The sequence below is a fragment of the Cupressus sempervirens genome, chromosome 11 (assembly GCF_028749045.1).
Source record: "Cupressus sempervirens isolate cs-2001-9-10 chromosome 11, ASM2874904v1, whole genome shotgun sequence".
NCBI lineage: Eukaryota > Viridiplantae > Streptophyta > Pinopsida > Cupressales > Cupressaceae > Cupressus > Cupressus sempervirens.
In genome coordinates, this window is record NC_143128.1 from 671,084,662 (window position 1) to 671,101,335 (window position 16,674).

The window sequence follows — 16,674 nt, forward strand, 5'->3', positions numbered from 1 at the left end:
TAAATGCTTTGACCTGGAGCTATGAACCAGTGAGGCCACAAACAGGGGACCTCATCCCCATGAGATTTCAACCTTGATGGCAAGGATAACAACGCAACAACTTAACCATCACAACATGCCACTATTGGCTCCAGCCAGCATTATTAAAACTGGCACTTATTTATTTATTATTTTTGCCCAAAGCTTGGTGCTTATCCCAGTTGGAGTCGGCCAACAAGATGTTTTTATTTAAAGCAGAAACACAAAAGGTCGTTTCTTTGTGGAATCCAAATAAAATGTAGCATTAAACAAATTTATTGCCTAGACAAGGTCAGGTCATAAAGAAAAAATAAATGATAAATTTTGCAATTGTGTTTCAATGAGAATAGAGGCAGACCTGATCTGGCCTATGTGCCAAGGTGAGCCTGAGTAGATGTCATAGGCGTACTATATTAAAGGCACAAAGAAATTCTTTTACATCAAAGACAAACATGGAAACACTATCATTACCACATAGTGCAGATTCTTCCTTGTGATGTTGGCCCTTCAGCTCAAGAATATGATAACAACGAATGATGATGAATCAACAATAACCAGATCTAAATTATTTGAAATTCAGTGATGTTGAAGATTTTCTTGTGAATATCAATTGCTTCAAATCTGAAAACTGAAATTAAATCGCAATATCAGGTCAAATGCAATCTTTGGATGGAATAGTTAGCATTGGAGATTAAGCATTTTTGTTCTCGAATTTGGTATTAGAAATCCAAGAAGGGTTTGATACTCCAAGTTTGCTAATTAGCCAAGGGTTTTCATTCCCTGTTGTGAAAATTGAACATAATTCTCAAATATTTTTAAAGTTGATTGGTAGGAGATATTTTTCATGGCAAGTCAAATTATGATATTGCTATGAGGATTTAACTTTGTAGTTTTTCGAGCAAACTAATTGATGCATGTTTTATGACTAGTGGTTTACACGAAACAAACTTGTCACAAGAATGGTCCACTTAACACCCATTGCATATAGCTGATGCTGAAAGAGGTGAAACATTTATCCCTTCCTATGAGGTCATCCATTCCAGTATTACTCCAACTCAAGCTTGCTTAAATAATGAAACTGCTTTTCTTTTCGATTTTACAAATAGTACTGTTAATGATTGGTAGCTTCAGTTGGATAAACTAATGAGACAAAACTGAAGTTATATATATTATATATGTGATATATATGTGTGTGTGTATGTAGTTAAATAATAAACAATTATTTTAATTAAATATTAATGAATAGACATGTCCCATGAAGGGACATGTCTATCCATATCTCATCTACAATATAAAGAGAGATCGCTTGTAACATACTATTTTTCCTAAGCTAAAAGAAGAAACATATTCCAAGGTAAAACTAGATTTCATAACACGATGACATAAAGGTAGTTATGTTCATTACTTCACTTAGAATGGAAAGCTATCAACTGATTTCATTATACAAGAATGAATAAACAAAAATATAATAACGACCCTTTTCTAGTTCACATGAAAGGAAACTATTTTAACTTCAATAAATAACTTCTACCAATACATTCATTAGGAACATCATAAAAATACATACATACATACATACATACATACATACATACATATATATTCATACATACATACATATGTATGTATGTATGTATGTATATACATACATACATACATACATACATATATATATATATATATATACACACACACATATATCAAGGAAACATTAAATTAAGATAAAGAATGTACGAAAGGAACAAGGGTCATACATGTATCAAATAACTATCACTATGTTGTGCAAGCCTCGGCATCTGGTGAAGAGGAGAAGCATTGGCATGGGCTTAACCTCCCAACCGTGGAACTAAAATTATCCCCACACAATCTCATTTGAGAAAGGCCCTCCCTACCCCAGTGTTAGGCTTGGGGCACCATGGTCCTGCTACTTGAGCATCCCGGTGTTAGAGTGTCGACTAAGCAGCAGACAAGGCAGTGGATATCCTCCATCAACCTCCCCTCTCTTAGTTAGCACTCTGATCTCTAGTAATCAATTGTGGCGAGCATGCCACTAACCTACCTTGGCCAAGGATTTCAGTGGGCTATTAAGGAGCTCGATCACCCAACGCTTGAGTTGACAACAAGAATATAATTTGGACAACCATGAGCTGACTTGGTATATGCAGTTTAATTATTTTTTTACTCTCATTTATTGACATTCAATTGTTCTTTCAGGGATACTTCTCCTCCCCACCCACTAATGCTTGACCTTCTTGGTCTTGGGTGTATCCTGGGAGATTCAGAGCCATGTATAATGCAAATATAAATTTAACAATTCAGATTTACTTCATCCACTGATCTTATCTCAGTGGTATATGGTCAATACCACTGTATAAGTTAGATCGATGTTTCATGTAATCCATCAGTGCTTGCTTCATATATTTATGCACATATGCCATTAGCAATGTGCTTGCTAAACATTCATAGTGATGAAAATCTGTTTCATTCCAGTTGCAGGTATGTATGCTCGTGAGCCCCCAATCAACATGGTAATAAGAGAGATATTGAATCATTTGTTACTTTCTAATTCAACATTCTATAGCCTTTATTTATGGCCATTGTTGCTTCATTCATGGTCGAGGATGAACAATGATACTACAACGATCCAAGTACATCATTGATTTCCATATTTGAATCAACAAGAAACAAAGAACATAAGGTAATAAAATATGAACAAATGGTTGCATGACCTGCAAATGGTTTTATGCTCTATCTATTGGGGCTTGGAATCAACGAGCTCGAACCTGGAATTAACGAGCTCGAACGCGATGAATGAAGTTTGGAATTGATAGCAATAGCGATGATTAATTTGTTGTTTGGATGATCACAATATGGAACAGGGATTGATGAAATACTTCTAATGAAAGTTGCAGTCGGCTTGAAGCCGTGAGCAAGTTCTTGCTAGAAATAAAACTTAGAGACAAACATGAGGAGAGAAAAAGAACATTTCTTAGGCAGTGGAAGAAGGAATAAATAGATCATCCGCATGCTATGCCAGTTACAAGAAGAGAGTTGCGGTGCATGGCCAGTCGGGTCACAAGTAACTCCACCAATTTTTAAATTGAAAGAGGAATATAAGCCGATATGAAGGTGGTAGTCACTCATCAATGTGGAGCCAATATTAAAGCCATAAAGATCATACTTCTCATGATTTTTATATTTTATTATATTGGCGTCATGGTATTTATTTCATCTGCACTTGTACGTACATATGTACATATAAAGTGTGTGTGAATTGGATCATGTAACTCCTTTTACCAACATATTGATTTACGCACGTATATATATATATATATATATATATATATATATACACACACATATATATGTAGGTGCAAGTACAAGTTTTAAGATAACATGGTGTTAATATTTTTAGACATACATTTCAATGACGACTCAAAGATCTTAAATATAAAAAGGTAACCAAATTTATGTTTATTTTATATGTTTAAAGTTTTTCATGCTAATATCCGATTGGGTAGCTCATGGTTGTCCAAGCTATACTCTGTGTTGCCTAGCTGTTAAATCTTTAACCAAGATGGTTAGAACCCATACCTGATGGCTTGTCGACGAACCTTTTTGATGCTCCATTCTTTAAATCCCGTTTAGCAATGCTTTCCCCCCTTTTTGTCTTCTCTTGCATCCAGAAAGGATATTTCCACAATAATAACATATTCCTCGATTTTAAATCAAGATAACTTTAATCAAAAGTAATTCATAATTGTCACAACGGCTAACCACCATTACCACTAACAACTATTTTTTATAATTTCTTGAAATGTAATTATTCATTTTCAGTTTAATTCTAACGAACAACTAACAAGTCATTTTCACATGAATCAAAACGGTTAACCATAGTTTCCATTTCACAAGATCATAACATCCAATTGTTTTAACTAACCAATTGTCATTCACATGAAGTATATAATGGCTATAAGGCTATTTTAAATGAGCAAAAATTTGGTATGTAACATCGCTATAGTTGGGACACACATACCAAGAAGGCAGTGCTACTACATCTGCAAGTGATCCATGAAAATCATCATCGTATCAGAGCAGGTGACTCCTAAGCATGTTAATAATAAAGCCAGACGAAGGTGGATTTGAAGACTATTGAATTTGCAGCAGTTTTATGAGTCATTGAGAATATCAGACTGTCCAACTCTATGTGGACATGCTCAATGGCATATCGTAGGGAATATTGTTGGGGAGATATTGAAGCTCCATTTTCACATTAAAGCAGATGTGTTGAAGAAATTACATTGTCTGTATGACCCCACATTTGATGTCAATGGCTATCAAAATGTGGAATTGGATTGTCACTAAATTCGTAGGAAAATAATTATTTGAAAATGTTGTAAAAACTCCATATCAAAAGCATCGTGTAGTCTTAAATCAAACTATTGGAAGATCTTCTACCAATTATGATCATAGTCACTGAATCTGGAATGTTAGACACACGCTTAAATTATTTGACAAAATACCAAATCATAGACTATGCACCCAAGTAGTTTGATGGAATATGCGTAAAATTCTACTTGTGAAAGTGTGGCTATGGAGTGATACCTATTTGGTAGAATGCTTGGGATACTATTTCTTCAGTTCATAACATATGATATTAAAGTTGAATGATGGTTAGATGTAGTTGATGGTGCATAATCACAACTGCTAAAAGTTAGAGCAAGAGACTTTCTATTTGTTTGGTCACAATATTCTTATAATGGGGAATGGACAACACAGAGACAAATCATCAAATGTAAAAGAGTAAATAAGTTGCTATTGCAACAACAAACATACGAAATGGAGTCTTATAGAACAAGCAATACGAGGGAGCATGGAAGGATGGTCAGACAATCATGGGAGTAAAATATTGACATCAAATAAATATGTTGAACAATATCCATTTAGTTGGTGCACGGTGATAGATGACTTTCCAATCTTCATTCGAGCTCCCACATAGTCAACGTTGAATGTGTTTGGCTTCAACAAAAAGCAGTGATTAGTGTCAATAAGCAATTATTGTAAATAGAAAACATATAAACTAAGAGGCAATAACCTTCACCTGGGTCTATTACCATGACATGAGCTATATTCCACGTAGATTGTTGACTTGTACTGCTGTCTCAGACGATGTTATATAGATTGATCTAAACTTAACGTGGAATCTTAACAAGGATGAGGAATCAGCCTTCAAGTGCATGAAGTTGTCTTTGCTAGAGACGGAAGTAGAGGCAAGGAATAGACAAGAGTTGCAATCGGACATTTTAATGGCCAAGTCATTGCCCTTACTAGAAGGAGATTCAAAAAGATAGGTAGATATTTTAGGCTTGAAAGGACTGATGAGGAAGACAAAGTATGTTAGTTGAGGATGCCTGATGAAATAATTTGTCTTAGAGAAAGTCAAGAATTAATTCTTCACAACAGTGAGAGAATTGTTGCAAAATAAAACAATGGTGCGTGCCCCTTTCACATGTTGGCATATGCAATTGTGTATTCATACAAGGCAACATCATCAAGTAAAAATCACAATTTTTTTAAAGGTCGTATACACTGTTTAATAGTGACCATGACCACATTTGTAAGCCGTAATAATGAATGGAGTTGCAAGTAGTGATAAGTCTGTGTTTATGCGTAAGAGATGCCTTATCTTGAGGTGTAGAGAGGTATTTCAATAGTTTTAAGGCTTTGTGAGTCTAAGAAAATAAACCTAGACCTGACAGGAGAGAGCTCCAGACTCCACCCTTTAAAAATTAAAGAAATCGACCCATAAGAAGATAAGGGTCCACGAGATTGTTGTCCAATATGAAGAACAAAGAGATTGGGCACCCACCGACCCTATAAGGTATGAGAAACATTATTTGAAGTTGTTTAAGATATTAGTATAATTTTTATGTGAGAGGTGGGCTCCACATAAAGTAAGGATGAATATGTTAAACAATTATTATTTTTGGTCTCTAATATTCTTATTATAAACATTGAATAAGAATGTTATCTTGAATAGAATAATTATGTTATTCTAAAGGAATAATATTACACTATTATGATTATTACTAATATATGATTATTACTAATGATATTATTGAGTATTATATTAATCTCTCTTTTATTTTTAATACGTACTATAAGAGCTATTTGCCTTGATCTTTTCTCGTGAGAATGTTATTGAAGGAAAAGGGAGATTGATATCAGATTGAGAGCGAGTCTGACACTTTTTCAAAGGTAAAGAAGCACAGAAGATTGATATTCAGAGGGAGTCTAACACATCCATTTGAAGTAGCGGATAGAGGATATGCTTCAGTTGATCTTTGAAGATCTTGATCATATGAGAATCAAAGGGAGTTTTGAATTCATGTAAAATGTACCATGCGCGTGACTACATGATTTAATGGACCCACCCCTTGTGTACATCATGAGAAAGTGATGACGACCAAATGGTTATCTTTTGTATTTGCAAAAGTTGTTGAAAGGTGACGATCTTACAATAACATAATTTTCTATTATTATGGATATCTTACAATGTCTATGCCGATCATGATAGATTATACTTTGCATGGTGGATGTTTATATGGTACGCATTATGAGAATGCGTGTGCACATACCTTATAAACATTTTGAGTACATGATGAATGTTATGCAAATTGATGTTCTGGAGGCCATTACACAAAGTACTTGGTGAATATAATGCAACTTGATGTTCAAGATGCCATTGCTCACAATACTTGGTGAATATCTTGCATCTCAACATTTTGGAGGCCATTACTCAAAGAGTATTTGGTGAAGATCATATGTTGATATTCTGTAGGCCATTACTTAGAGTATTTGGTGAATATCATATCTTGATATTCTAGAGGCCAATACTCGTGTGTTTTCAAATTTATGAGTATCATGAGTTGATATTTTGTAGGCCACTGTTTAGAGTATTTGGTGAATATCATAAGTTAATATTCTGGAGGCCAATACTTGTGATATAAAATGTGATATGAAAATGGTGGATATCTTCTGATCAAAGATATCTTTAAAATTTGCCATTCCTAATATTACCAATGGTGTAATATCTGTCTTGTGTCTATCCTCCCTAGCTAAGAGGGAGTGTTAATGTTTGGTAGCTTTTGTTGGATAAACTCATGAGACAAAACTGAAGCTATATATATTATATATGTGATATATATATATGTATGCATGTGTGTGTGTGTATGTGTAGTTACATAATAAACTATTATAGTAATTAAATATTAATGAATAGACATGTCTCTTGATGGGACATGTCTATCCATGTCTCATCTACAAAATAAAGAGAGATCGCTGTACTTGGAACACACATACCAAGAAGGCAGTGCTATTACATCTGCAAGCAATCCATGAAATTCAACAATTACATTGTTATTTATTTCCCAAGTTTTTGCTGAGTTTTTCACTTTTAAAACCTGGGTGATTGAATTCTATACATAATTTTACAATGCTGTGTAAATGGAATGCTACAATGTTTGGAAATTGCACCTGGCCTCTTTTTTTGGGGTGAGCAAAACCCAGAAAATTGGATGTGGTATATTTACCCAGTTTTAATGCCATATCGTTTCTCCTAGGGATTTGAACTTGGGGCTATGTTTTTGGAGGCCTTAATACCATTAGTACTTGAGCTTAGTCCATTTGGCAGAAGTGCAATCTTGATTTTCAGCTGGTCCCTTTTTATGTAATACCCCACCCGGTTATAACTCCCTAATTTTTCTTTACTATTAGTTATTTGACATTTTGTTAAACACTTGGCAAGAAACATGGTAATTACTGAAATGAACCGATCTGGCTATTATTGCTCAATTGAAGGATAGTATTGATCCTTTAAATTTGTTCATCTCTCCCTTTGCAAACTTTAAAAATATAGACTTTGGTTTCCTTTTTAATATAGCTACATGTGAACAGTTAAGCCATAGCAGTGAAGCCAAAATACTGAATTGATATAAACAGCCCAACTTAAATAAAATCAACTTGCAATTTATTATTCAAGTCTCTTGAATCCACAGATATACACTCAACAGAGATAAAATGAAATTTAATTCAATTTACCAACTGGCTGAAATAACAACAGCAGTTATAGTAAATGAACCTGGAAGTGTAAATGTAATTCCACCACTGAAAAGCAAGTTGCTATGACTAATGCGGACTATCTCAGTGACACAATAGGCTGTCAAAATGCTAGTCAATTACCTCCAAACGCATACGCAGCCTCAATATGAATTTACAGTCCTTGCAGATCAGATTGCAAGCACATATATCAAATGCAGGCTCCAAGTAATAATTTGCAGGCTTCCAGAATTAAATCCCGCAGAATTATTAGTGGATATGGTGGCATCCAAATTGTGAATACAAAATCAGAATTACAATTCACCAAAGACTCCCAACACTCACAGACATGGAAGATAAGAAATATTCTCAGAATTGGATTTAAAATACCTCAGCTGTAGACTCCAAACCCTTATACTTCAGCAAGGGCACAAAAAGTCAGAACTTCAGGAAAACGTCACAAAGACGACAAAGTAAAATATAATAATTAAATGATTGGATGCTTTTCTCATCAAATGGGCTCATATTTATTATCTCCAACTGGCACAAGTTTCCGAATTAAACTCCACAACATTAAAATATAAAAAGTGCCATTATAATATAATTTATTAATTGCTCTTGGCTCCCAAAAATGACCTTTTTCACCATAACAAAATATTGTGACACAGAAGGCCACTGTTTCTTGTGCCTACGATTTAAAACTTTTCGACTTGGTGCCAACGAGCTATGATACTGAGGCGACCAACATACAACACCAACAAAAATAACAACCTCAACATATTTAGATGAGTAATAATAATAAATCACCCATCTTGTGAAAACAACAATAGAAGCATTATAATCGAAACTTGACAACACCAAAGTGATCCAGATGAAGAAAGACAATGAATGAACTTGATGGGGTGACTTACTATAAATAGATGCTTCCTCCAAAATTCTTGGAGCCCAAACTAGAAGCCCTAAATAAAAACTGAGAGCATCTCTCAACTCCTCTAACTCAACTCAGCTCATTGGAACAACCAATTGACTTACTATAAATAGTAAATCCCTCAAACGGACCCAAAACACACCATAGTATGTTGGAAAGCCTATAACTTCACATCTGAGACCCTCAAATCTCATTGTCAGCTTACGAGGTTGCGATGGTGAACTGACCAAGCCAACTGCAAGAACCTGATAAAAAATGGGGACATTACGTTTGAGGTTTTGCAAATATTGCTGTTAGGAAAGAAACTCTTTGATGACTAGACAATATGGGAACTTAGGTTTCTAATAACTGAATATTCGACTATTATGAAGTTCGAATGATAATAGGTTGAAAGAAATGCAAATAATCTTTTCTTCTAAAACTCATTTTTATGCAAAAAAATGGAGTGACCTTTAACACCTTCAGTGATAAACTGCCTTTGTATCTTTCTTGATTAGAAAATAGCATCTGGATCACAAGCATAAACTGTACAAAAGTTAACTACTCTGGAATATCTATGGTTTTTTCTTCATGCCCTGTAGATAGGGGCCAGCCTCTCTATTTTTGGTCACTGTGGTTACTGTTATGCATAAATATTGGTTGCAGCAAGTAGTGTAAATAATGGAAAAACAGTATTTGATAGGTTTGTATCCCTGGATCCTGTAAGTGGTTGCGTTGAGCTCTTTTTTCCTAGTTTAACTCATCATCCATTCTTTTTAGGGGAATTTTGTTCTTTTCTTTGAACAGATTGATTCAATCTTGCAGTGATTATGCTTCTGTGGAGCAGAACAAAACAAAAACTAGGAAAAGGGCGAGGACTAACAGGTATGAAGCTTCCAATTCTAAAAGAACTTCACTTCCGCAGAACAATGAAAACATAAGAAAACTGAATGAACCCAAGGCATCATGGGGAGAGGGGACAGAAACAAATTTGCAAACTTGCTTCAACAAAGCTTGGAAAGACAAATTTCAAACACGTTGGCCTGAAGGTGTCAAAAAATCTGGATATCTCTTATCTTTTGCGGAAGATATTGATGATAAATGTGAGCTTGCTATTTATAGAAAAGATTGGCAACAATCTTATTGGGAGGCACACCTGCAAGAGTAAGTGGCAACTTATTTAATTAGATAACAGACACATATTTACTGGAATTATCTGTTTCTACAGATTTAACTAAGATAGTCACGCCTTTCAAATCATATTTTCAAAAGCTTTATATGCATTCGTTTACTAATTAGTTTGAATGGTTTTGTTTTTTTCTGAATTTTGCATAGTTGTCTGCGTGAGGCAGCTGCTCAAGCCTTACTTCCATCATACAAAGGCTCAATTGGGCAGATATATTTATCAGGTATTACAGTCATTTCTATGAACCACAATCTTCTTTTTCCTTTTCTATTTTTCTGTTTGTTCATAGACATAACCTGACGTCTTCATTTTTGATATGGAATATGTAGTATTCTTGAGAAAGTAATTTACACCAATTTAAATGACTGAGGAGAAGAAGTAAATGCCAAGATAGAAGATTTTATTGAGAACTAAGACTAGATATATTTCCTAGGACCTGAGTAAACATAACATGTGAATAGGACCTGCTAGGGTAAAACACCTTATTCACATCAACACATTGATCTTCCATAAAATTTATTTAAATTTCTTAATTTTTTTGGTTTTTCTTGTTGTTTGTTCATTGAATTGAATCTTGATACATCTATCCTATATGATTTTGATGCATTGGTTTTCCTAATATCCAACTTCAATTTTCAAGTTTCAAGTTTTAATTGCATCTCACATTTATTATTCAATCTTTATTTTTCTGGTTTTTTGCCCTCGGATAACTGAAAAATTTATATGCATTTTTATTTTGATTCATTGTAGACAAACACAACCTCACGCCTGCATATTGAAATCTGGCATGTCCATGCTGAGTTTGCCCGGTCCAACATCTCATGACATGTAACATGGTATTACCATTATGGGAAGTAGGATTGAACCAAGGGCATATGTTTCACTTCTGACTTAGGAAACATGGGCACATACTTGAAATCGGGCTCCTATGTTACATGTACACTATATCTTCTAAGTGAGGAGAGAATATCATAAATTAGAATATTCAAGAAATGAAATCAAATCTGATAACTTTTCTTGGAACCCTTGAGAGTAAGATTTTATCATACTTTCCTTAGGAAAACTAAGGTAGTCAAAACTCCAGACAAAGGGTATGCCAACAACTTCAGGCTCACTTTAAAAGAAAACCAACAGCCCAAAAAGCAGCTGCCCTCTAATGATTGGATTTATTAAATGATCAATTGAAATTATGCCCAATTTGGGTCCAAAAATGATTAGCATAATAGCATTTCCTGAAGGGCAAAGGCTACTTTCCACATTGGACATGAAGACCTTATGAAGCTCCCATTTTGGCTGGTTTACTTCTACTAGCTAAAAGTTGAAACAATTTTCACTATTAAAACAAGGGGAGTTAGGTAAGAGAGAAGAGTGTGGTTATTGTTATCCCATCTCTCTTTTCTGTATGAATCCAAGATCATTTTGAAATGCCAACAACTTCAGGCTAACTTCAGGGTATGCAAACAACTTCAGGCTAACTCTAAAAGAAAACCAAGAGTCCAAAAAGTAGCTACTCTCTAATGATTGTATTCCTTAAATGATCAATTGAAATTATGCCCAATTTGGGTCCAAAAATGATTAACATAATTGCATTCCCTGAAGGGCGAAGACTACTTTTTATATTGGACATGGAGACCATATGAAACTCCCATTTCAGCTGGTTTTTCTAGCTAAAAAGTGAAATTTTTTCACAATTAGAATAAGGGGATTTATGTAAGAGAGAAGAGTGTGGTTGTTGTTATCCGATCTCTGTTTTCTCTGTATCATGTGGATCCAAGATCATTTTGAAATTCTGCCAATTGAGTTCAAAGATTAAACAGTTCATATGCTCATTTTCTCTCTGGGTCATTTGGACATCACTGTAATATCTTTCTTTTTCATGGGGCAGTTAGTATCAAACTAGAAGACCCAAGCATGACAAGCAACTATAGTTTCAGAGGCCGTATAGGGTCAATAAGACATATTGAGATTGTTAGCTTGACTATCCCTTTGTTAAAGTCTTTTGTGGTTTCAATCATTGCATTATCACTTTGTTACTTGCAAATCTCTTTCCTTAAATGCAATATTTATAGCATATCATATGAAATACTACCAGTCTGATTTAAATTTTCCAATAAATAAGTCATTTTAAAGATGACTTATGAAACCAAATGATTAATGCAGGAGTGCAGTTTCTCATTTCTTGTTATAATTGAAGATATTAACTGTGCAAATTATGGATTGTTCTGGGTTTTGTAGCTTGCCAAGGGTATATGAGAACATTTAAGATTGTTATTCACTCTGGGGTCTAGATTGTACCTTGATATCTGGAGACTGCAGAAAATCTAATTTTTTATTTGCTTCTCAACTGTGTAGGATCTAATTTTTCTCTTGGCCTTTTTTTGTATAGAAACTATTCAGGGGCATATTGGAATTAAACATGATTCCACTTCTCCAAGGGAAGAGTTCTTAACTTTGAGACATCAAGGCAAAAGTTTCGGGCATTATGCTCGGTATGTTCTTTGATTTCCTTTTGACCATAAGTTGTTCAATTTAAATGCTTTATTAATAGACATGTTGTAGGGAGGAGCCTGCCAACTGGCATATTGTTTAGGAACTAATTATATGTGAGAGCATTGGAGTTAAATTTTATTTTTCCCTCACACTGAAAAACGAGAAACCAAAAAGGAGAAACCAAAAAGGTCCAAGAACAGAGCTTGAAGTAAATTTCAATAACATAAATGGTTTAATGTAAGACCTTCATATAGCTGTAAAAATTGCTTTTCCTTTTTATCCAAACAATCTTATTTGTCTACCTGTGTGACAACTATGGAAAGTTGGAAACTTATCTTTCTTTCATAGTCCATTTGCACTCTTTGTGATTAATAAGATCTTCTAATAAGTAAGTCTTGTGATGATGTTTGAGTTTTGAATATTCATATTCTATCATGCCCTGCTTGCAGAACACAATTTCTACTGGGAGGTGTATAATTCAGATCATTAACAAAATAAAAATTTGATGAACCTAGCAAAATTTAGAACTGAAACTGGAAGAAGTGCAAACACACAATGGAGCCAATACACAAGAAATACATGGAAAACACAGGATACAAAAAATTACAGTAAGAAAAGCTGCTAGGAGCTATTGTCCTAATCCGTCCTCACAAATAAAACTGTGTACAATGCTTTAAGGGCACCAACCATAAGGAACCACCATATTCCTTGCTTTGCTGCCCATCCGATTGAAAAATCTGAAAATGATGTGGCTTCTTCATGTCCTATCATGGATGAGTCTGATGGTGTTGGTGTAATTAAAGAATCAATTGTTGATAAAGGTAGGGAGCATAGGAGTTTCTTGGTGGGTGACTTAGAAATCATGATTAATAAGCCATGTGAAGAAATGAATCATCTTGATGCCTCCATGAACGATCCTATGAGTGTTATTGTTTCTCTCAATGATGGCTTTCGTGACTCAAGAGCCAGACATGATATATTTGATATAAATTCAATTTACAAGAAGTCTGATTTAATTTGTCACAGCATGGACAATGTATTAAAGATCCAAAGTTTATGTGAATGATGGAAGAAGAGGGGTAAGGAGGCTAAGTTATTGGCGGCTTAAGCAAGAAAGCCCTTGCAAGAGGTAAAGGAAATTTGCACTAAGATTGACAATGCAAGGAAGCAAAAAGAATTATACATGAGATCATTGTTTCTTCCCAAGGTAGAATGTATACAAGTTGAGCAGGCAAAGGAAGAACTTCTTGAGGTAAGCAAACTTGAGGATCATGTTCTTGTGTGTGAACAAGAGAAGAGGTATGATACAGAAAACTCAGTTTGTCTATCCTGTTTGCATCATGATGTTCATGAGTTCCCTTTTTAGAGAGTCCTTTAAAGGCCCAAAACAATGATAAATTTGTTGATGACACTCATAGGACTAATTAACTTATCTTTGATTAGCAATGCGGACATCTACACTACATCTTTGGATTTGCCACCCATTCCTTATGACAAGACAACTATAACTTCCAAACTCTATGATCATCGTAAACTAAATATTTAACTCTAAGTATGGAAAATGAAAAGATTCAATTACAACTAACTTTCAATTTCCTAAGAACTTGATAAACAGAAGTTAAATACTAAATTTTAGTTACTAACTACTTCACATGAAACTGAAAATTAAATAACTAAATTAAGGCACTGCACAGGAAAGTGAATAATAATTTAATTGATATCTTTACAAATTTGAACCTTCTTATTCTGAACAAAACACTTGATCCTTTCCGGACTTGAAACAAGGGTGAAAGAGTATCATCAGGGGTTTTTACCACCCAATCATGGATCTTTCAATCGTGACCATTTGTCACCTGTACAATTCCAAAAGTAGCAGCCCAACCCTTCCCAGGAGCACGGGGGTATGGTATCCATTTAATTGCCGTTCTAGTCTTGGTGTAGAACCTGCAACCATAGTCGCTGGTTAATCCGTGACATCCTTGCATACTAGGTGACCTTCCTAGCTAGACATTGCACCACTGATCCTAGTGAGAGATGCATACTACCCCCTTGACCAAGGTTTTTTAAAGTACAAGCACATTCCCTATGTAGTCATGCTTGCCTACTAGGTGACCTTCCTAGATAGAAGTTGCACTACTGGTCCTAGTAACAGATGCATACTACTTGTAGCATAGTACCACCTTGGGCAAGGGTTTTGAAAGTACTAGCACATACCCTGTACAGTCAATGTCTTCACCAATCTTGACCCCTGGACCTCCTGGACTGTTTTTTTTGGATTATACAAAGACAATATTCTACCCTAATCAGGGTTGGACTTGGATGAATGTGGATAAGACTTTTTCAGAGGTCCAGCCTACTCAGTTGCATTTGTTCATATAGCAATCAGATTTAACCAAGGAAACAATACTTGAGGGTTTAAGCCTTAAGGAGACCCAACAAGCAGACGCAATTTAGAGCTGTATTCTTGTTATTATGCTCGACAAGATCTGTCATAACAGACTCTTCTCATAGTATCCATAAGCATGAACTGAGTATTATTTCTTAAATGAGTTCAGTTCGCATAATACTTTTACATGTACCAAAAATCCACAATCTTGAAAGAAAAGTTCTGTTTTGATCAAATGATGGTGTTGGTCTGTAATGCCATTATCCAAGAAATGAACACTTAATGACACACAATTGAGATATAAATTCTTAGTTAATGAGCTGATAAGTTGCAGTTAAGACATCAAAATACAGCTAATAAGAAGTTTGATTTTGAGAGAGAGATGCCATAACGCAACTAAAATCATCATGCTGCATATTTAATAGACACCAAAAAAACTTCAATACAGAGCGAAATGCCAGAAAGAAACTTCTATAACCATGATATGAAATGAATCTGTGATCAAAGTAAGCGAATCCGGATGCAAAGCATGCGATGTCATGCAAACAGACATAGATAGAATTTATAGAATTCAATGTTAAATCCATAGAGAGAAACTGACTACTCCATGTCACCGATTATGAACACTCGATATGATTGAACGACTTGAACCACAATGAAATCCATCGAGCAACAATCAGAAGATCGATCAAACTAAGAAGGAATCAATCAAAACAACATTCATAATCATTCAAACCATGTGATTTTCTCAAACAACAAAATCACATCAACAAATAAATGTTCACATGCATGCTCGACGCTCAGATATTGTGGAAGTTTGAGCTCCAAGAGTTCATAGTTCTAACTTCTCAACTGTATTCATAGTGGCCACTTCTAGAGAATAAAAAATTAGTGCTCAAAATAGGAGCTCTCCACAAAAATGAACAAGAACAATGAATGACTTCTCATTGCTGCCCACCAAACCTTTAGCTTGGTGGCTGCAAATGTAACCTCCTCTTGCCACCCGCGACAAAGTTCCCTCCAAGAAAGTAAATAAAAACCAAAGCATAAGTTTGATATCATGATATTGGCTTACATACAAGGAATAGGGAGGGTAGCGTTAATCAAACAAATTTTATATATATATATATATGCATACATACTCTACACATATGTATATTGTATATATCTATATCTACACACACACACACACACACATATCTATCTATCTATACATAAATACATGCATACTTACGTAAATATATACGAGCAAGAATGTATAGTTATGAAATAGAAGAATAGTTAATTAATAATTTACTTAGGTTTTTATTTAATCTATAAAGCAACCAAATACTGGGGGCTACTTGGTACTTAGCTATCACTTGCCCCTCCTAAGAAACTGTCAATAGTTGAGGCTCTTGCTCGGATGTCATGTCTGACTTTTTCCTTTACTCATGTGCTCCTATGCTGATGATCCTTTATCGCCGCTCGTGGGGTGGATTTCCTCCTGCATCCACTGATACAAACGGATTAGATATCCTTGTCACAGAAATAAACTCAACTACCAAATAACCCTAAATTGAAATAACGATTCATTTCCTATCTTCCATA

At 34.8% G+C, this 16,674-nt stretch overlaps 1 protein-coding gene across 6 annotated transcripts in view; it reads left to right on the forward strand.

Moving 5' to 3' along the window:
- Positions 1–16,674, forward strand: part of LOC149531516 (RNI-like superfamily protein) — a 172,878-nt gene that overhangs the window by 30,909 nt on the left and 125,295 nt on the right. For all 6 annotated transcript variants that reach the window (XR_016359159.1, XR_016359158.1, XM_089811422.1 and 3 more), the window contains 3 exons: positions 9,848–10,186; positions 10,358–10,431; positions 12,595–12,697. Coding sequence is in view for 4 of the 6 variants with exons in the window: in XM_089811422.1 (XP_089667548.1) it covers positions 9,848–10,186; positions 10,358–10,431; positions 12,595–12,697 (516 nt within the window). In the remaining 2 variants the exon portion in view is untranslated. The remainder of the gene's footprint in view (positions 1–9,847; positions 10,187–10,357; positions 10,432–12,594; positions 12,698–16,674) is intronic.